This window comes from Protobothrops mucrosquamatus, unplaced genomic scaffold (assembly GCF_001527695.2).
Source record: "Protobothrops mucrosquamatus isolate PMUCROS unplaced genomic scaffold, P.Mucros_1.0 scaffold1977, whole genome shotgun sequence".
In the NCBI taxonomy this organism is placed as follows: domain Eukaryota; kingdom Metazoa; phylum Chordata; class Lepidosauria; order Squamata; family Viperidae; genus Protobothrops; species Protobothrops mucrosquamatus.
The window spans coordinates 238,746-261,210 of NW_015388093.1; the positions used below are offsets into that span (position 1 = coordinate 238,746).

Here is a 22,465-nt window from a genome sequence, read left to right on the forward strand (position 1 = left end):
GTGTCTGTGTTCAGCCATGGTTAGCCAAAACAAACTATAATATGGGTTATTATAACAATCTAGTTATACTACCACTAATAATTTTATTTGTTTGGCTTTGGGTTAGACAATGTGGTTTGATGCAAGTTCTTTAGTTACTTCAAATATTCCTATACCCTCAGTGTACTATATATTTTGGCTTGGCTTGTTTGCTTTCATTTTTTGACTCCCTCTTGAGATGAGGAGTTTTTGCATAGTTTATTTGTTTGTTTATTCCATTTATATGGCCGCCTACTTGCCTTGCAATTCTAAGTGGCTAATAAAAAATTAAAATATCAAATGCAAAGGAAAAAGTTAAGATAATGAAAGAAAGAAAACAGGATGCTCTGGGAACTAGACCCATAACCCATATAGAATTAAATGAGGCATGTGGAAGCCATCTATATTACCTGCTTGGTTTTGGTAATGAATTCAAGTTAATTTGAAAATAATTATTTTACTGTTTCTTTCTGAAGATCTCTCTATCATCAGGACAACTGTAACTTTTAAGTTTAATCAAGGAAAATGTAACTTGAAAAAGAGTAAGATGTTTCAGGATGCTCTTCACCATGTAATACCAGGTATGAATGACAGTGCATAGTTTAAAATGGTTGTTTTTGTAGATCATTTATGACTTGATAGGATTTGTGGGTTTCTGTTGTTGTAATGATTCACAATTCTTCTCAGATTTGGGATATAACTATAAATGTTTCTAAAACAGTTTGCTGGTATGTGACACGCTAAATATCCAAACTGGTAGCTGCAGTTGTTTGTCATTTGTAAGCATCTGGAATTAATCATGTAACTCTGCATATTCAGCAACATTTATCAAGCTTTAGCAAATGCCCAGTAACAAATTTGGCCAAGTTGCTGCTTCCTTTAATTTTGTCCACACAGAGAAACATAATTCAATAATGGAGAACTTCTACTATGTAAACCTAACATGCAGTTCTGGCAAGAAAACTGTTGGAGACCTCGGCAGAATGAAGGCAGCTAGAGAAATGTTTATATCTGCAGACTTTGAGCTTGAAACAGACCAAAAGGAGGTGGCAGGTTGGTTGGAAAAGAACTCACAGTACAACTGAAAGGCTTCATTTCTGACAGAGCTTTGTTGCAGTTTGATCTTTTTGAGTTCTCTCTTTCATTTCCATTTCTATGCAAAAAAGAAAAAAAGTATCTCCTGTTTTGAAGCTTAAGAGCTCTTTTCCATATGATCAGAAAGCTACTGTGGCTAAAGATGTTATTGTTGTACATTAACGTCTGTTTTGTGTGCCTTGAAAATTTCACCTCAGGACAATATTTGTTGCCATTATTTAGGCAGGCTGCCTTCTCAGTTGCCGTACCAGCTATCTTTTTAAAGTAATGGTTCTATACATCCAAGCTTTTTGCTCCTAATCACTACTACCTGCTCCTTTCTAGATACGTGTAATTTGAGCTGTGCACGTAAAAGGACTGAGAAAAGGCTTCGTAAAGCTATTAGAACTTTGCGGAAAGTCATCAACAAAGAGCAGTTCCATATTCGCCTCTCTGGTGTAGATCATGGCGTGGCTCGAAAGCCTCCCAGAGCAGTAGATACCCAGGATCCCTGCAGCGTAGGTCAAAAGTACCTGGATAACAAATGTGGTAAGTAGAATGAACAGAAATTAATATTGATGAAATCTCTCAGATGTGCATCTCATTCTCTTTGCGTTATTTGATCTGTCTGACACTCACAATATCAGAAAATCATGCAGCTATTGAAGGAATGGCTAGATCAATAAATGCTAGAATTCTACATTTTACAGCACCACAAAAAAGTATTTGTGGAAAAATAATGACTCTTATGTCAAGGTTATTTTCTTTGGGCTCAATGTAAGTCCTCTTTGTTATTTCTATTCCATTGTCTCCGACCTAAGCTTTGTAATTCATTTTCTATTCATTTTTCATTCCCCCCCCCAGTATCTGAAAGCATCTGTCAGTTTCATAATACTTAGTACTGTATTCACTGTGAACTTTATTGTTTATCCCATTTATCACGAAAACATGGTACAAAAGATGTTTATTTAGAAACATGTGTTTTAACTCCATGAGTTCATTGAACTGAAAGCAGTGAAATCCTTGATACATATTTTAAAACAAAAACTCTAAAAAAGAACTATGATTACAAAAATACAATGGAAATATGAGATTCCAAAACAAATGTTTCAATAGCACATTGACAGGATTAGTACCTATATTTTGGATTATATGGAAAACTAGCTGATACAATAAGAATGAATTCTATGGAAGCTCAAGTTTTTGTGCTTTCCTCTCTTCTGTTTGGAAATATTCCCATACTATGCCATGCCATTCAGGCCAACAATCTGTGCTTAATGTTAACCTTTGCTTCTTTGAAATGAATCTATACGTCTCTTGAGAAACCCCAGAAAATGAGGTGGGGAACACACTCATATTCACTTCCAGATTTATGTGAAATTATGTCCCATTCCATAGCGGGAATGGGGTTTTGAAGTAGGCCAAGATATAATGTCTTCAGACCGCTTGAACTAGAGAAAGGAAGAAAGAATCCAGCCTTTGATTTGCATCCCTCAATCTCTAAGAAATTGCAAGGGCTGCCACAAAGAAAAGGGGGTCAAATTATTCTCCAAAGCACCAGAGGACAAGACAAGAAACAATGGTTGGAAATTGATCAAAGAGAGAAGCAACCTGTTAGGAGAAAGTTCCTAACTGTTAGGAGAAAGTTCCTAACAGTGAGGACAATTAACCAGTGGAACAGCTTGCCTCCAGAAATCGTGGGCACTCCATCACTGGAGGTTTTTAAGAAGAGACTGGACAGTCACTTGTCTGAGATGGTATAGGTTCTCCTGCTTGAACCGGGGGGGGGGGAGCTGGACTAGGAAGGCCTCCAAGGTCTATTCTATTCTATTTTCTATTCTATTCTATTCTATTCTATTCTATTCTATTAATTTTTAATCTATGAGATACCTATATGATAGCAAGTCACTTAAAGAGGCAGCAAATAAATAATAGTAAATAAATAAATAAAATTATTGGAAGCAATATGAAGTCATTCTTCATCAAAGACAGATTAACTTGCACTAGAGTTTCAATCTTTTTCTTTTTGGATTTTGTTTATCTTGCCTTTATTTATTTTTTAACTAACTCAAGATAATGAACATACCTAATACTCCTTCCTCCTGCTTTTTTAATTGTAAATCTTATCCTATTATCTTAATTGTTAAAAATTGTTTAAAAAGATAAAAATACACAAACAAATACACTCGGTGTGTAGTTTTGTATGTCTGATGTTCAGTGTATTGCTACTTTTTCTCTTTTAAATAACAGGGTCTTGAGCAGAATACGAGAAGTTAATGTATTTTCTAAATCAGAGATAATAGCTAACTGTTCTTACTGTTTCAGGAATAATAGATTTCAGAGTGCAGTTCTTACGCACAAAATTTCTCCATATGTTCACAGCTTATGAACCAGTAAGAAACCAAAACAACAACAACAAAGATTCCGAAACAATATAGCTTAGAGATATAATCCATTAGTTTTTGTCTTTTTTCTTATGAAATCAGGGCATGGGTCTTCAAGGGTTGGTTAGTTGTGGATCATAACTTCTTTTATAAGGTTCACCATCTTAGTCAATGAGACACTATAGTGTTTGTCCATGGCTTCAAAATCTCAAAGCTGAAACTGGCTGAATAGGGAGAAAGAACTTTCAAATGTCTTTGTAACTTATAATCCAGGCGCCCTCAGGGTGCCTCTCTCCACATCTATCTTTTGCATCAGAATAGCTTTCATTTCACCCCTGAAACTCTTGTATAAGTTAAGAATAGGGTTTTAATGGTCAATGAACACAACAGAAAAGGGTGGTTACAGGAACAGAATCTGTTAATGGTGAATGGCTCTTAACTTCATTTGAAGAAAAGAAAGGCAAGCAGAAAGTTTGCTGAATCCTTAATGTAGTTTCATTATTTCTAAACTATTGGTCTTTGTTTTCAAAGAAGGCGGGTTTTGTATTCTGTGGAACACCTTATGTTTTTTTGCAGTGATGTTGTTATTTTGTTCATACTGAAAGATCAGTGATGTCTTTAAAAGTTAGTATACAGCTGTTGATTACTTCACAGAGGGAAATTTTATACAGGCAAGAAACAATCTACAGTAACTGTTGGTCCTCCAGATCCTGTCCCTGATGGCTAAGGCTGTTAGAAGTTGTCATTCAGTATATTATTTATACCAGCATATTTCTGCTTTATTACCCTGGAGAAAAGTATCAGGAATATCTCAATAGAATGCGTAAAGCAACTATTTGATATGTAGCTTTCATTTTGAGCAGTGGAAGAGATTGTTATTTTAAGTAGGATTCACAATTTTAAAGGGTCTATCTGTTCCTGGTTATTTAATTAAAATTGTCTCCAGTTTAGTCACACATATGAAGATGATATTTTAAATTACTGTTCTTTTTTTCTTGCCTCTGTTGAAACTGTTAAGTAGCTATAAGCCTAGACAGTAGCTATGGATTCACTAGTTTTAAAAAAAAAAGGTCCAATAACATGTAAGCCCCATTGATATTAGGAGGAGAATTGCAGCCAGTTTTATGCATTGTATGTATGTGTAGAGCTAGGAAAAATCCAGTAATGGGTCCTATTTTCAGTTTTATAGGATTGTAGACCTCCTATAAATGTCTTCATATACATATACATAATTATTTAATTGAAACCCATACATCACTGGGAAGAATATTGCTCAGCTGATGTGGCTACTTTCGTTTTTTTAGAATGCTTAATCTTGTAGTTCAGTGTTTCTCAACCTTGACAATTTTAAGGCATGTGGACTTCAACTCCCAGAATTCCACAGCCAGCATTGCTGGCTGTGGAATTCTGGGAGTTGAAGTCCACATGCCTTAAAATTGTCAAGGTTGAGAAACACCGTTGTAGTTCAGTGATGCAATTAGTCTAGAATCCTCTTGCCTTCAAGGGCCACGTTCTCTCAGAAGTGATCTATAAGGGATAGCTCAAAGAATAGGGCTAAAGCAAACAGATGTTTTCACTTGAACATCCCCTTTTTCTTTGTCTGGCCCCATTTTCAACATTGGTGTCAGAAAGAAAACAGATTGGTCTTATTAGAAGTCTGACCCAATTTCTTTAGTAGGGAATTTAATCAAAATATTTCCCTGAAAGAACAACTGTAATCCTATGAAAGAAAATTGCTGATTCCTACAGTATGTTAGAGATCCTGTTCAGTTGGCTTCCAGGGATTTTTAAGTTGAGATGTTGCTGATCAAATAAGGTACATTTCAGCTGGAAAGCAGGTGTCTTGAAAATGTGTTACAGATTTTCTAGTAAAGTTCATGTCTCAGTTTTTATAGATCTTTTTTTTTAAAAAAAAAAATGTGGACCTAGAACAAAAGAAAGCAGGTGAAAAAGTCCATCTGCCATGGCTTGAACATCTTTTCTTTTTAGAAAAAAAATCCTGTAGGAAAAGTAGAAGGTTCATCTTCAGAAACTCAGAAGAAAACCATAATGGGACAAGAGTCCATTTTCCTGTTCCAAAATATCCCTTATAGTTGTGAACATTCAGAACATTGTGTTGCTCTAAGTGAAGAAAGATTAATTTGCCATTTGCACATTATGAGTGAAATTGTGAAAATAGTTATGAGATTTACATTGTAGAGTAGCTGTTCAGGAGTAATAATGATGGTTAGCAATTCAGTGAAATAACATACCTTTAATTGTAAATAGTACATTCAAACATAGGTTAAAGCTTCACCCTATGTAATATTCATCCTTCTCACTGAAGAGAAAATACTTTCTGTGACTGCCTGTTTTGCTTTTTATTGTTAGCTAGCTGCAGTGTTGGAACATATTTTGATGGGGAACAAGAAAGTTGTATTTTATGTCCTAATGGAACTTATCAAGACAATGAAGGTCAAATTGTCTGTGAACCTTGTCCAAATCTTCAACGTTCTGGGGACTCAAAAGCAGTTGGTGCTCGCAGAGTAACTGAATGTGGAGGTAAGGATGTTATGCAACACATTGTGTTTGGAGAGAAAGACTTGCTGTTGCTTCTCCCTCTTTACATATGCTGAAAAATGTTCATTAACATTAGGCTTTGGAGAAATATTATAGTGCTAGAGTTTAGCTAAACAATTTACAGAAAAAGTAGGTTTGCTCTTCATTGCAGGTGAATGTACAGTAGAGATTTGAGGCTGTGAAAGGTGTAATCTAACATTTCCCTTCCTATTATTAACTGCTCTGAAATGGGCAGAAAAAAGATAGAGGTATCTCTGTAGAATCTTGCTGGGAAATATTTGCCTGAATAAAGGCAAAGCCTCAGCTTCCAACACGATCCTAGCTATGAAATTCTTCTTGATCTTTGATCAGTGCATTCTTGCTGTAGCCTGTAGCCCAGAGAATAGTGGGATTACAGAGAAACTAATAGATTATACTAGACTCCAGAAGATGGTAGAGGACAGGAAGGCCTGGAGGAATGTTGTCCATGGGGTCGCAATGGGTCGGACATGACTTTGCAACTAACAACAACAACAGAGACTAAGGAGGATAACCTATATTACCTACTGAACATCAATTTCGGATCATCTGGAGCAGCAAAGATTGCCTATGTGTAAAACTGCCCAGACATGTTCCTAGTATTCATTCAAGAGAGGATTTTATAGTACATCACTAAAAGCTAAATTCTAAACTCAGCCCTGCTGACTGAAGCACCCAGGGCCTCTTGGTAGTATTTCAGGGCTGTGGTAAACAAGAGTGATTTAAGCTATGTATTAGAGACCACAGACAATTGCTTGCAACAGGGCAACAATAAAGTAAATCTTGTAGTTTAAATTTTTCCTGGATGGTTAAGAATATACCAATTAAAATGTTTTAAAACTGTGGGTTGATATTATCCAGTAATCAGACTATGTTTTGCCTTTTAAATGTATTCAATGGATTTTCCGAGAAGGAAAGAGCTAAATTTATTATACTTTAAAGCCATTTCTGTGAATATAATTTAATGCCATGTAAGATGGGAAAAAGTATTGGAACTACAGAAGTACAGGATGATTCTGGAATGAATATTCTGGGAAAAAATATTTTTAAATACAGTTGTTTTACTTCTAGAAAATGCTCTAGATATGGGAAATGTAGATACATTATGAAGATATCATTTAATCTAATTTTCATTATTTTTTATTTAGCCTAATATTCCTTCAATTCATTTTATCTAATATTACTTACTCTGACAGACAGTGCTGTCCAGATTTTCATACAGGATCTGTTCTTGACATAGGTGGAAATGAATCCGTGCATTTTCCTTTCCTACCCTTTCTAGGGCTATGAACCTTTCCCAAGGCTTTTATGTGATGGGTTATTTTCCTGAATGAGCAAATGCTTCTCTGATGGCTACGTAGATGGGGAAAAAATGCTAGCTAACAGTGCTTAACTAATGAAAAAGGGATGCAGAATATTTGCAACCAGCTCTTTCTTCACAGCCATTATACAATGAAAATATTTAATACTAATGGATATAAGTAGCACAGGTTCTGGATAAGTCTTGATGGAAAAATAGAACTGCAAAGATCTAATATACCTTCCTTCAATCTTTGTTCTTAATGTATTGTAATGTATCTCCATTGCAGTAATATATTAGATTTTAATACAATATTTCTTTTTCCTGGCATACTAAATTTCTTTGATAAAGGAGACCTCAATGTGGAATAGAACTGCAATTCTCTACCTGCATTCTTAATACGTGAACCCAAAATGTTCTATTTCTTAATATTTCTGATTAAATAGTTTGGCTTAATATTTTGATCCACGATACAACTCATTCTCTATTTTCTTTTCTAGTACAGAAAAAATGGGCTTTTTGTTTGATTTTATTGTGAATTTTATACTTTCCATTTACAAATCCCTGCATAGTGCTCAATAAAATATCAACACTGAACATTTTGTAAAATACCTATATTCTACATTTAAACTATCAGTTTTCAATCAAGAAGTGTGGATGATGTGTTGTTTGATACCATAAACATAGTTTGGTAACTGGTGTGGCTAATCTGCAGTTAGGTTGGCCTATTGATAAAGGAAAGTGGCATATCCTATGATTCAAATTAAATATCACCATCTGGGGAAAATAACTTAGATTTGCATATAATGTAATATCTTAGTTACTTCCAAGCTCAAAAGAAAAAGTGTTGGGAAAGAAATGGTTTCTTCATGTCTCTCGTGTCATGACTAATGGCTCAGTGTCTATCATGTCATTATCTTCCTTCACTGCTGCAAAGAGTGCATATGGTTCCTTCTGCTGCTTTATTCATAAGCCAAGGCCGTTTTTCCTATTAAACACAGCTCATTAGCTGTAAACAAAATCCTCATTCCTGATCAAGAACAGTTAGTGCCTTTTTTTTCTGCGAACTTAAATAACCTGAAATGAAGCCAAGGCCAATTTAGCCCCTCTTAACAAAAACAGCCATTTGGTGAAGTGATTTATTGAAGCTGTAAACCACAAGCTAACAGATTTAACCTCTCTTTAAAAGTTAAGAACTCCACAGTATAGCCAAACAATTGCAGCAGTAATCCATTGTCTTACAAAGCAGTTTAATCACTTGTTTTGTCTTTGCAATCTGCTTACTGCAAATTTGGGAGATACATCACTCAGATTTACGTGGAGAATCTATAGGCAACATGAATATAATCAGTTCTAGTAGATTAGCTCTGTTTTTATAATATCTGAGCATCAAAACAGTTCAGAAGCAGAGATATTAAAGACCAGGGATAGGAATTTGATGTAATTATTTCTACATCATCTATTTACAATATGGCCTGCATTTGTATGTATTATTAAAACATTTTGAGTACAGTTTCACTGTCATTTCTGCCTTGCAAATGTCCTTCAACTGAACTGAAAGTGAATGGGTTTTCAAGACAAGGTCTGTGGAAATAAAGCATAAGCAGAACCAGGCATTGTTAAAATATCTTCAAACAAAGGATAACCCTCCTATTCTTTATTATCTGTTAATTCAGTATATAAACTAAAGGGGCTTATTACTTCATAAAATAGAGATGGGTAGAATATTGGGAGGTACATGAAAATTTCTAATTCCTTTTCTCTTAAAAAATGGCATGGTATTTTTACATAGATAACTGGTAGGGAGGAGCATTGAAAATTAAGCTGTTATGCCTCTTGCAGCTTTTCCTGACCTTGTTTTCTCCAGATGTGTTGAGATTACAACTCCCACAATTTTTAATTTGTGTCAAAGTGAAGATCCAACATATATCTATATCAGATTGGGTTGGGGTCCTATTTTGCAACTTTGTTTGGTTTTTCTGAATTGTATACTTTAAGACAGATAAAGGAAGGCAACTCATAAAAGGTACAAATGAATAATTGTTTGACCCAGGACACAATGACTAAACTATGCTATTTGTTTGCAATTTAACTAAAATAAAATATTTTGTTTCTTAATCTTACTGATTAGATAACATATTATAGTACTATATTATCTATGTACAAAAATGCTTTCTCTCTTTCAAGCCATTAATCTCTAATAATTTTAGTAGAATTGCAAGATGGATATATACAAGTCTGTTAATTTGAATATAAGCTCTTTCTTTAGCAGACAGCTGGAGCAGGAGACAAGCAACTGAATCACAACTATGTTATGAAGGCAGGATACTTCTTGCTATAGCTCCAGTTTGGAAAAGTTAATCCATTGTATTTGTGCAAGGGTAATAAATCCCTTTTTGCTTCAGTATCACATATGAATCTTTAACAAACAGAATGATTCTTCAGCACTTAGCAAACTTCAGAACCAATTCTCAATTAGTAATAGTTTAGTTAGGTGCATTACACTTGAATACAAGAGTCCTGGTGGCATAGTGGTTGAAAGCAGTATTGCATGCTAACTGTTGATTGCCAGCAGTTTGATCCTGATCTGCTCAAGGTTGACTCAGCCTTCCATCCTTCCGAGGTCAGTAAAATGAGGACCCAGATTGGTGGGGGCCATATGCTGACACTGTAAACCGCTTAGAGAGGGCTGTGAAGCACTATGAAGTGGCATATAAGACTAAGTGCTATTGTTATTGCTAATTTTCTAATAAAAAAGCAAGCCTATTAAAAACCTATTATCAGAAAGAGAGGCTGGTAATATAGTACAATGGAAGCTACTGTTTTCTTACTGTAAAAATAGGTTTCTCTGAATCAAGTTACATGTAAGTGTTAGAATTGAGAGCAGAGACAGGAAATTTTTAAATTGTTTTCTGTATTTTGTTTTAACAAATATTAAGAGTTTAGCATTTGATTCTAAGCTTGCATGTAGGCATCATTTTAAACTGATTTTGCTTCAGATTTTTATATCTGCCCTGTTACCCTTCTTTCTACTCCGCAGGACAGTGTTCACCGGGTGAATATTCAGCTGATGGATTTAAGCCCTGTCTTTCATGCCCTTCTGGGACATACCAGCCTGAACCAGGTCGAACATCTTGTTTTACATGTGGAGGAGGTCTGATGACAAAATTTACCAGTGCAACAATGTTTCAGGATTGTGAGACTAGAGGTAAGAATGGCAAGATTTCAAAACATTAAGCCATCATTTATTTCAGTCCTAAAGTTTCATCTCTCCCTCCCTCTGATCTGATCTGAATTTCTATATAAATTGTTCTTGAGTGACAACCATTTGTTCAGCAACCATCTGAAGTGATGATAAACGAGTTGTACCAGTCACGATTGCCATTTGTGACCTTCCTTGCCAGCTTCCCACAACCCTCCCAGCTAAGATAGACAATACTTTATTACCTACAGGAATACTTTTCACCATCCAGAATATAAGAACACCTAGTTTAAAATATCTTACATTAGACCAACGGCTCCCAACCTTTTCTATACCTCGCACCCCTAGAACGCTTCTGATATATTCTCGCACCCCTTACAAAAGTTCGAAATAATGGCAACAAATTATGCATATACACTATAATTTTAAAAACTCAAGTTTTTGCACCCCTTGGAATATCGTTTTGCACCCTGCATTAGACCAAAAATAATTTTTAGGCAAGAAATAATTGGCATATCCTCCAATCAAGCAAGGCACATTTAATCTCAGTGCCATTTCAAATAGTGAGCTTCCTATAATGATTTTTGTTTTCGCACGAAATTGAATATATTTTTCACCTGTGTGCCTTCTTGTGTCATAAATGTTATATGCATCTATTATGCAATAAACACAATTATCAAAATTTATGCTTTTTATAGTGTAAAATCTATGTTTTTATACCAATTTGCAGATATACTATGGAAATCATACAAGCTTTTATTTATACAGGGTTATAAGCATATCAGCTTGTATAAATTTATTTTCAGAAAAATAGTTAAATGAATTTAAGATGAAGAGCGCTTCTATTATGCCATAATTTTTCAAAATATTAGTCCAAGCTGATTTCTTATTTTCATTTATAGTGCAGTGCTCACCTGGACACTTTTACAATACAACTACGCATCGTTGTATCCGCTGCCCAAATGGAACATATCAACCGGAGTTTGGACAAAAGTACTGTATTTCATGTCCTGGAAACACAACTACTGATTTTGATGGATCCACAAGCATACTGCATTGCAAAGGTGAAGATTGGTGCTAAGTAAGAATAGTAAATTTTAGAATCCAGGAGATCAGTACAACTTGCCCTGCTTATATTCAGTTCAGTTGACTTTTTTTTTTTCACATCGTTGAAGAATCCTGTGCCATAGTTCCTTCTTGAGTTGCTGTGGTAACATTTCTATATATAGCAAATCACATGAGATTTCTTTCCTTGGGGGAATTGCAGCTTATATTCTGCCAAGGAATCAAGGCAGGCTAATAATACCAGAGCAACTAGATCCAGTTTTAGTATAAACGTATTCTCTAAAAAGATTAGCTGCTCTACTACTGTTTCAATTAATATGAGGTGTCCTTAGTGTGACAATCTTCAATAATGCTTCTAGGCATCTTGCACTTAATCCTCTGTTATTGCTGTCTTTCACTTTTTCTCATTAACTCAAAAAACGAAACTCATAAAAACTCATACTGTGTTCCAAGGGCTTCCTTTAGTATATTGGATTCTGCTCCCTCTTGGGACGCAGCGTATTTGACCTGGTTGTTTTCTTTGGTACCGATCTTAATGCAACTTATATAAGTGGAAACAAGAACAGTTGCCAACAATTTCATCAAGGTTTCTACTGAGAATTCTGTAACTGTACCTAAGGCCTTGCTTCCTAAGACTTTTGTTTACTCTCTTCCACCCACTGCCAACAGTATGTAGCAGTCTCCCTCCTTCCAATGTAGGGAGCCAGTGTATCCCAGCCATCTTCTAAAGGGCTCATTCATTTCATTTCATTTCATATATGCCTCACCTTTCTGTTCTAGATAAAGGCTGTTAACAAAATTAAAACAAAAACATAAATTTGACATGTTTAAATTAACACTAAAATTGATACATAATTTAACATTAATATATAGTAATTTAACGATTAAAAGCTTAGCAAAAAAAAAAAGAGAGAGAGAGAGAGAGATGCATCTCCAGTATTCTTCCCAATACTGAACTTATGGGAGCCAAACTCAGTTTCCAAGAAAGTGTACTCCATAATTGAAGAACAGTACGAGAAAAGGCTCTCTTGCATCTCAGAAAGATTGGCCTTTGATAGCAACCGCCATATGCAAAGGGCCTCTTCTACAGATATTAATAGCTGGACATATTCATAATGAAATAAGAGTTCCTTAGATAGTCAAGTTGTATGATCTTTTGCTTTTTAAAATTGAAGACTAACTGTGTTGTAGGTTTGGTTGACATCTGAGTACAATTCAAAGTGCTGGTCATTATCTTTAAAGTGCTACATGGTTCGACATTTTGATAATTTAGAGACTTTCTGCTTCAAGTGAAATGTATCCATTCATCCAATGAATATGTCTAGATTTGGGATGTTGTTGGTTACAAGCTCGGGGAAATGTTCTTTTTTACCATGTCCTCCATACTTAGGCAGCCTTCCATAAAGACTCAAAAGATATATTTCCCAAGAGTTTTTAAAAAGGTGGTTAAAATGGAATGTTCCAAAGAACATATGGTGTCCAATGTTGCCAGGGCTGGTTATTATGACAGAGATTTATTATAGGTTTAATGGGAATGTGGGTTATTTGTGGTTTCATGATTTTATTGATATATGTAAACCACTGGGAATCCATGTGGAATCGTTGGTATAGAATTAATATTGCAGGGTCTGGATTTCATTTCAGCCTGTTCCTACCACACACACAAACACAGTCTATTACTGAATTAGGCAATATTCAAAGGAACCAATTATTCCTTGGAATTAAGAAGTAAGGAGCATCAGAGATTGGTACCATCAGGGTACTAAAGACATCCCACCCAATGCCTGACACTCATAAATGATGATTTTGAGGGACTAGAGGAAGTGCTGCTACCAAGACAAAGGTTAGATAAATCTAAGTTCAGGACACAACAATAACCTGAAAACATCTCAGGGAAGACCCTAATAAAGGGAGGGAGGAGGGAAGAACATTCAGACTTGCAAGATTCTATTACTGTAAATCTATAATTGACCTGCATCATTTTAGTTTCCTAATCTAGTCTACCTTGGAGAGCTGTCACCAGTCAGCAGCGTAAGTGTTAAACAGTAGAGCTCCAGCACTGTCTTATGGATATAGCCATAAAGGAACAGTGTCTCAAAGCCTAATCCCACCTAGCAATCTGAACAATTCCAAGGCCAATGAACTGAAAGTACCAAAAGATCCAGGGTATCTAACAGGGCTTCATTTTTATCCAATTTAATTGCAGATCCTCTATCAAGTCAACCATATCAGTTTTAATACTCACTACTGTCACCATTTAACTAAGCCATGTAATGGTTTCTCTTCAGCCTCCACAAATGGAGAGTGTAGGTGAATCATAGAGAAGATCAGAAGAAGGAAACCATTAGCTATTTATTTTTGTGTTGGTGATGGACTATATATCAAGATACATTCTAGACTATATATCAAGATACAATGTGTAATGAGGAAGGGGTCTGTGGATTGGTTGCAATATTTGGTCAGCGTGGAGGCCATAAAGACAATCATACGTTGGTTGGAATAATTGGCAAGCATTGATTTTTCCCCCTTGTAGTGAGGAGATAGAACATATGATATGAATATCAGCATAGCTATGAAAGTTATGAATATGGCTACCAAAATGCCACTGGTATAATCCATTGTGTCAATGGGATAATCAAGTGCAGTAAAATAGTCATGTGGAAGGACTGTGTATGTTATCTTTGTCAAACTTGGACTATGTCAGGTCCACAAATAGGGTGATGTGTGAACATACTTCATTTTGAATCATTGCAAGCAGTTGTATATTAACAGTTGTTTAAGAAACTGTATGTTTGATTTCTATATAGAAGCTGAAGTTTGGTTTACAGTGTTTGATGAGTTTGGTGGCATTGGTTATCTTCTTCCACCTGCCCTCCCACCCCCCCACCTTTTTTTCATAGGCCATAATATGGATAATAGATTCCTTTCTTTTTTCAGACAGACATTGTGGGGGTGAGCTTGGAGAGTTTGCTGGATACATTGAGTCCCCAAACTATCCTGGAAATTATCCTGCAAACACTGAGTGCACTTGGACCATAAATCCACCTCCTAAGCGCCGTATTTTGATTGTGGTTCCAGAAATATTTTTACCAATAGAAGATGAATGTGGAGACTACTTGGTGATGAGAAAAAGTTGTAAGTTAAAATTAAGTAGATTTTGTTTCTCTGGATTTCTGTGTCAGGTGGAGTTCTATATAAAGTAACTTTAAAAAGCTACGCTCTGTTTATAGGCCTGCATATACTAACGCTTAGGTGAATAAAGGAGCATGGACCCAACGTCTGGAAATTCTATTGTTTTATTTTCCTTGGACTGATCTCTTCAGTATAAAAGTAATCCTTTCAATAGAAGAAAGATGTACAAATGATATTAATGCCTTGTAGGTGGGAAAAGCTCCTTTGTACAGTTTTGAACACTACAGGTAGTCCTCAAGTTACGAATCCATTCCATTCATAACTCGAGGATTCATAGGAGTGAATGGTGTACCTTGAACGCGATCGTTCCCTAAATGAATGCATGGTTTGTTAAGTGCACATGAGGTATATCGGGGGGGGGGAGGCCATGGGGGGCCTAGTGATGGAACAGGCCACCTGCTTCAGACCTCCCAAGGCCTCTCTTGACCCACTGAGATAACTCATGCTCCCCACAATTGCTTCCCCCCCATCCTATCATGACAGGCCACTTACTTTGTGAAGATATAGCGAGCTGTCCCCTCTCCAGCTGTCTCCTCTCCAGCCTTTCTGCCACACAAGATCATGGCGTCCAGAAGCTTTCAGTCTCGGCACCAAAATGTTTGCAAGCTGATGGGAGGCTTTGTGTCAGCGAAATCGCTACTTCAAAGCATCTGGCCCGCTTGCAAACTCTTTGGGTGCCGAGACTGGAAGCTTCTAGGGGCTGTGATTTCGTGGGACTTCAGGCATCCAGTCTTCGCACAAAATGTGCTTGAGGAAAGGCCTTTGCCTTTGCCGTCGAGAACCGCGCCCCGGTTTGATGCATGCGTCACTCTCGGCCTGCGTTCTTGGCAGCAAAGACCTTGAGGAAAGGCCTTTACCACAAAAAACAGAGTCTCAGCTTGATACGAGCGTCGCTCCTGGCCTGCATTCTCAGCAGCTAATGCCTTAAGAAAAGGCCTTTGCTGCCAAGAACAAAGGCCAGGAGTGATGCACGCGTCAAGCCGGGGCTCCGTTCTTGGCGGCAAAGGCTTTTTGCAAAGATGGCAAAAGGCTTTGCAAACGGTGTGGGGGGGGGGAAGGCTTTAATGTTTCAGGCCTTCCCTCCATTTACAAAGCCTTTTGCTGCAAATCTCGTCCAGGCTTCCGTTTGCAGTGTAGTAATGTGTTGTGAAACATGATTACTACACATTGCAGTGTAGTAATGTGTTGTGAAACATGATTTTTATTTTTATTTTTGTGGAGATTCTTTCCTAGATCTTTTCCCACAACAGACTACAAAACTCTTATTTTGGAAATGTTGGGAAGAGTTTGACAATAGCTTAAAATGCACCAAAATGCTTTCATACTATGTTGAGAGCAATAGTGACAAATATTGTATACATTACAATGAAATTGAAAAACAAACACCTTTGAAATAACAGCCTCCACTATTCTGGCACCATAATTTGATTACTGTCCCAGAATACTCAGTTCTTAGCTTGGTTGCATCAGGAAAACACTTTACTAAAGCAGACTTCAGTAGATAAACATAGTGACTACAGATAGCAGTCATCTTCTGCTTTTCACTAGAAGAGACTTTGGCAACAGGATAACTGATAGGATAACTTTCTTCGGGGAAAACTAATATTGGGGTAATAGTAGGACATTATGGGAAATAAAGCATAATAGAACTCTGATATCTGCATTTGTACATTTTGTTTGCCAGCTTCCTCCAATTCTGTGACCACATATGAAACCTGCCAAACTTATGAACGCCCTATAGCTTTCACTTCCAGGTCTAAAAAGCTCTGGATCCAGTTCAAATCAAATGAAGGAAATAGTGCAAAAGGATTCCAGGTCCCTTATGTAACCTATGATGGTAAGCCAAGAAAGTTTAAATGTGGGCATTTTATTTTTGTTATTTATATTTCTGCACTTCCATAATTGAAGAAGGTAGAAAGAGAAGATCTCAAGAAGATGAATAGGTAGTGAGCAGTTACTTAGCACCTGAACTTTCCAATATGCGAAACTGTTGCTTGCTGTACTCACAGATCATGCTAAATCATAAGTGATTTACTGATTTGGCCTACTATATATTGTGATCTCAGTCACTGTGGTTTGTAAATTGTAGGTTATGGCTAAGTCAACAAACCCATGGTTGAATTAATCATGTCTGGGCACAATATATGAATCCAATCATAAGATAAATAGTTTAGAAAATATTAGCAATCATTGTGTTACCTGATGTTTGAACTGTTCATCGATCTTTATAGATTGAAAGTCAGTCTTGAAAGAGGTTAACCTGGAATATAGATATACTGTATAGTCTCCTTTATTTGGGGGAAGTATATTTTCTTTATCTGAGAATACAGAATTAGAATTCCTGGATAGAAAATGGCAGTATTTGCATTGATGCAGCTTAAGGCTTTAATAAAGAACTTTTATGAAAAAAATGTGTTTGACTTGACAGATGGTTTTCTTAAATCATGCCACGTCTTACTAGTCAGCTATGGCAGGATGCATCATTTCTGCACAAAATGATGTAGCGTTAACTGTATCTGATCAGAGAAATTGTTGTGGTATTTAGGGCCATGATAGTAAGGCAAATACTGTAGCTGTTTTCAGAAAAAGTTCTGAATCTTTCATTGGTTTTTGTATTTTACGTAATATATTTTTTGCAAGATGTGTTCTGTGTAATATTGTGACTTCTCTATTCCTCAATTACTCTGTTATAGCTCAGATTATATTTTTAGATTTAGGAAGAACTATCATATGTTTTCACTCAGCCCTGGGAAGTTACTTTTTTCATAACTGTTCCAGTGGTTTCACACTTTCTGCTTTGAAGTTAAATTTGGGACTAATCAATATTTCAGGCAGAGACAAAGAGAACTAGCAGCTTTTTCTCCATATGATCTCTGGCCATTATTCCAAGTTAAACAGGAATTCCCTCAGCGTACTGACCATCCCCAAACAAATCTGGTTTGGGCATGATGAACTCCAAATGCCTGACATGTGTTTCTTTTAAAGAGCTAAATTTGGCTTTGCTGTAATCAGTGGTAACTTTCTGATCTCATTTTTCTGAGACAGCCTTTGTTCCAGAATTTTGGAACTGAGCTTGATATAATTCCCATAAAGAAAACACATTTGTGGAACTCACACGCTTGCTGTAAAGATAGCAAAAGCTATTGAGTAATGGTTTTATTATATAAAGACAGTGGAGAATAAGAATATTGATGGTGGATATTTTTAAAGCAGTAAATGTTAAGGAAAAAAATTGTGGAAATGTTGTACAAAGTAGAGTTTGTAAGAATACTCATGATTTGAACATAGTAGTATCAACCATGGAAAATTTTGTTTCTGTCTTTTTTATATAGTTCTCTTATTGAAATTATTTTGGAATATATTAAATCTTCAAATTACAGAAGTAAGCCTCTAATTTTGATTGTACATTACAAAAAAAAAATCTGTAACAACCCTGGGATGCTTTTAAATTGCTTTACATGTTTAAATGTAAATGATCTGTTTTTGCCTAAACGGAATATTTTTGACTCTTTAACAAGTAAGGAAGATTAATGCTGCTTTGTGTATTCTGAATAGAGGATTATCAGGAGCTAATAGAAGATATAGTCAGAGATGGTAGACTTTATGCATCAGAAAATCACCAAGAGATCCTTAAGGTAATCTTATTTCTAACCTTGCCTGGAAGAAAATAGGAGTTAAGCTTTTTTATGGTCAAAAGATTTATGCTGTTACTCATGATCTGTGAAGTGCAATGAGTTGGCAATGTATTAATAAATTCTTGTGACAGAGGGAAGTGGGTACCAACATAGGAAGGTAGGTATATCTTTCTAACAAGAAGAGCTATCTGCTACTATTATTATAATTATTGTATATTATACATATATTGCCTTGACACTCTCGAACTCTTGAGTAGCTAGTTGAGGCAGTGCTGATTAAAAGTACATTATTATTTGAAGCAAAAAAACAAAAGTGGTTTCTTTATTCATGTGCCCTGAGTCTATACAGGTAGTTCTTGACTTACAACTACAATTGAGCCCTAAGTTTCCTTTTGCTAAGAGAGACAGTTGTTAAATGTGAGTTTTGCTCTATTTTACAATTTTTCTTACCATAGTTGTTAAACCAGTCGCTGCATTTATTAAATTAGTAATACTATTGTTAAGTGAACCGGGCTTCCCCATTGACGTTGCTTGTCAGAAGGTCACAAAAGGGGAATCTAATGACCACGGGACACTGCAACCATCATAAATACATACCAGTTGCCAAGGGTCTGAATTCTGATCCTGTGCCCACAGGGATGCTGCAATGGTTATAAGTGTGAAAAATAGTCATGAGTCACTTTTTTCAATCCCATTGTAACTTCATACAGTCACTAAATGAACTGTTGTAAGCCGAGGACTATCTGTATATAGTTAAGGTGGGAGTGAAAAATTTCAGAGTAAAAAATACTGTTTCCAGCTTATGAAGTGGTAAAGACAATAGAAAACTTTGATCTTAACATTGCACTCTCTCTCTTCCCCCCTCCCTCCCCCCAACCTATGCCTTAGGATTCCATCCATACTGGCTTGGGCTTCTAAACAAAAGGCAGGATCTAAATCTGACATAAATAAAAGTAACAGGGCATCACCTGGCTAATAGTCCTTTTCTGACTTTAGTTTTTAATAGTTACTATATTAAATTATGCTTCTGTCTTATTGTTTATTTCAAATCATCATCAAATGATTAAAAATATTGACCTTATTCTTTCAGGATAAGAAGCTGATAAAGGCATTGTTTGATGTCTTGGCCCACCCACAGAATTACTTTAAGTATACAGCACAAGAATCTAGGGAAATGTTTCCAAGATCTTTCATTCGACTGTTGCGTTCTAAGGTCTCCAGATTTTTGAGACCTTACAAATAATGTATATTACATTTTTTTTAAAAAAAACTTTAAGAGTTCTTAACTGTACAGGCTTGTTTTATATTCTTTTTATAGGGCAGTCTGAAAAAAACTGACGAGCCAATTGTATACAACATGTATATTTTAAATTAAAAATGTAATTATTTCAGTCCATGGAGGTTTTTCTCTTGTCTCATAATCCACTGGATAACTGTCTATTTTAGAAAAGTTGCGCAATTGTCTTGGAAGTGATGCAGTGATAACTAATCATGATTAATATGAATATTCTTGAAAAGCAACTTTTAAAATGTCATGATGGCAGCAGTTTAAAAGAGTGAGTCCATTATTTTGGAAATGCCCAATCAGTCCACTTTGGAATTTCAGAGATGATGAAGACAACACAGGCTTAAATGTCGATGTGATATGAAAAAAGATTGGCTTTCAAAATGTGATTTCAAAACAACCAAAGCATGATGTGAGTCTTCTGCTTTTTCATTAAAAAGAAATAGTACAGTAGTTTTTTCAGGTGGAAAACTACTTTCAAGTGGATTTTAAAGTGAGAATGATAGTAATTCTTTTGTACAGAATCCTTTATTTCTCAACATTCTGGTAGCCAATTCAATATTTAACATTTATTTGAGTTGCCCTGGACGAAGAGTGAATATTTATGTTCTCAGATATTCCAATGCTAAGTGAATAAAAACTATGTGTAGGGAACGGGGGAAGGCATAATTTTCTTGTTTATATAAGAGGGCAAAGATATGTATTGATTATGACATTTCACTGTATAAATTTGTTAAGTTTATATTTAAAAATTACCTTTAAAAGGATAATTTAAATAAAGAAAATGCAGGAAATTTGTATGGCTCAGATAGAATTATGTTATGATGATATGCAGGAAAAAAGCTCTGTAAGACAATCTACATTATTCCACACCTTCCTTAATTAGTTTCTCAATGCTGTATGTAACTGTGTTCCTTTTTTTATATGCCACACACCTGTCCATAAATTAATGGCTGATTTCTTGACATGGGAAGTAATAATCTCCTTGTTTTCCACAAGAGGGCAGTATGTGGTACACATTTAATTCTAAATAAACAGTATCTTTTGTTTTATCCTTAATCAGTTTAAAAAACAGAGTAGTGTTCAAAAAGAGTGTGTAGCCATACACATGCAGAAACATAGAATGAATACAGGATGCCGGTTTCATCTGGCAATTAAATGCAGTCTTTAAGGCTTTTTCTTCAGATTCACTGTTAAAATGCTCTCTGATTAGAAAAAACAGAGTTTTCCTTACACAGAATATCAAAGATAAAGGTTATTGTGAATATCAGGGTGAGGCCAGTATGTAAGAGAATCTGTCATATTCCAGACTATTAATTGGCTTTCCTAATATTGCAGACTAGATGATCTGCGTAGTTTCTTCTAATTCCACAATTTATTTATTTACACACACACACACACACACACATATATATATATATACACACACATACAACTTATATGCCACCCGCCTCCCAATACCTCTGAGCAGCTTACAATTAAAAGTAAAAAAGAGAAGAGAAAAAAGAAGGAATACTCCAAAAACATCATATAACCAACATCCCACTTCCTCCCCAATCTAGCAGTGACTCAACCTTTGCTTTGCCCTAGCGGCCTAGCCTGAGAGAATAGACAGATCTTTAATAGCTTCTTGAACATTACTTTTTAATTCTATGATTCTAGGTTAACTTATGGCAAATGCATGTTGCATCAGTTATTGTTGCTTAGTGCTATTCATACTATGTGTGTGTAGAATGTTCCTCCAGCCATCTCATCTAATAATCAGCAGACAGCTCACCTAAGATATTTACAGTATTGGAACAAACACAGGGTTCAGACATATTAAAATAGGAACATAAGCTTCTAAGCCTACCATTTGGATGATCCATTCTTACATATCAATATACTTATAGTGTTCCAATTAGACAGTATTTTTCTTGAAGATCGGTTTGAAATTTGGAAGCCTTCGAAAGCTAACCAGATCCATCCATATCTTCTCTAATCTTTGAGCATCCTTGCTTCAAGTATGTCTTACGGGTCTAAAGGAATTCATAGATTCAGAAATTAATTCAGAAATGTATTTGTAGGAGGGAAAACTGCAAGTTCTGAAGAAATAGCAAACAGACTGGAAGATACTTGGATGTTCTGGCCATAGGTCATGAAGATCTTTCTGTAAAAGAGATGACTCACTGTTTTGAAAGGCTAAATGTTAGCTCATCAGTCAACTCAACTGTCATCAAAAATTTACTCTAGATATTTTGCACACCACAAAGAAGACTAAAACACTGAAAACACTCTGGGAATGTCACTTCAATTTAATTACTCAATATACAGCTTTAAAAGCTGCCCAGCTTTTAAAGACATCTGCAAAATTAAAAGAAGCAGCAGTAAAAGTTGTCTATATAGTATGTGCCATTTTATTCCAGTGGGACTAAAAGTTTGGTGGAGCCTCCCCGTTATCTCAGACTTCTGGTCCAAAATATTTGCAACTATCTCTGATACTGTTTCTGCAGTATTATACTCATTTTCTTTATTAAGCTTACTAACAAGCGAAGTGAGTTACAGTTCCTTTTGTATTTTATAAATGGTAATATTATCAGCTATTCTTAGTGGAAAATGGGAAAAGCTCTCCCCACTCAAAGCAAACTTTCAAAGGTTTTGTATGTAAGACTTCTATATGGACAGTGAGAACTAAACGCTTAACTATTTGATCAATCCTTGAAAGCATTAATGGATAATTAATTCAGAGTGTAA

At 35.7% G+C, this 22,465-nt stretch overlaps 1 protein-coding gene across 1 annotated transcript in view; it reads left to right on the forward strand.

Moving 5' to 3' along the window:
- Positions 1-19,690, forward strand: part of SCUBE2 (signal peptide, CUB domain and EGF like domain containing 2) — a 51,135-nt gene extending 31,445 nt beyond the window's left edge. The window contains exons 14-23 of the mRNA XM_029285635.1: positions 495-599; positions 916-1,071; positions 1,438-1,641; positions 5,847-6,017; positions 10,394-10,561; positions 11,458-11,619; positions 14,558-14,755; positions 16,497-16,649; positions 18,368-18,447; positions 19,538-19,690. Coding sequence (XP_029141468.1) covers positions 495-599; positions 916-1,071; positions 1,438-1,641; positions 5,847-6,017; positions 10,394-10,561; positions 11,458-11,619; positions 14,558-14,755; positions 16,497-16,649; positions 18,368-18,447; positions 19,538-19,690 — 1,550 coding nt within the window. The remainder of the gene's footprint in view (positions 1-494; positions 600-915; positions 1,072-1,437; positions 1,642-5,846; positions 6,018-10,393; positions 10,562-11,457; positions 11,620-14,557; positions 14,756-16,496; positions 16,650-18,367; positions 18,448-19,537) is intronic.
- The last annotated feature ends 2,775 nt before the right edge of the window (positions 19,691-22,465 follow it).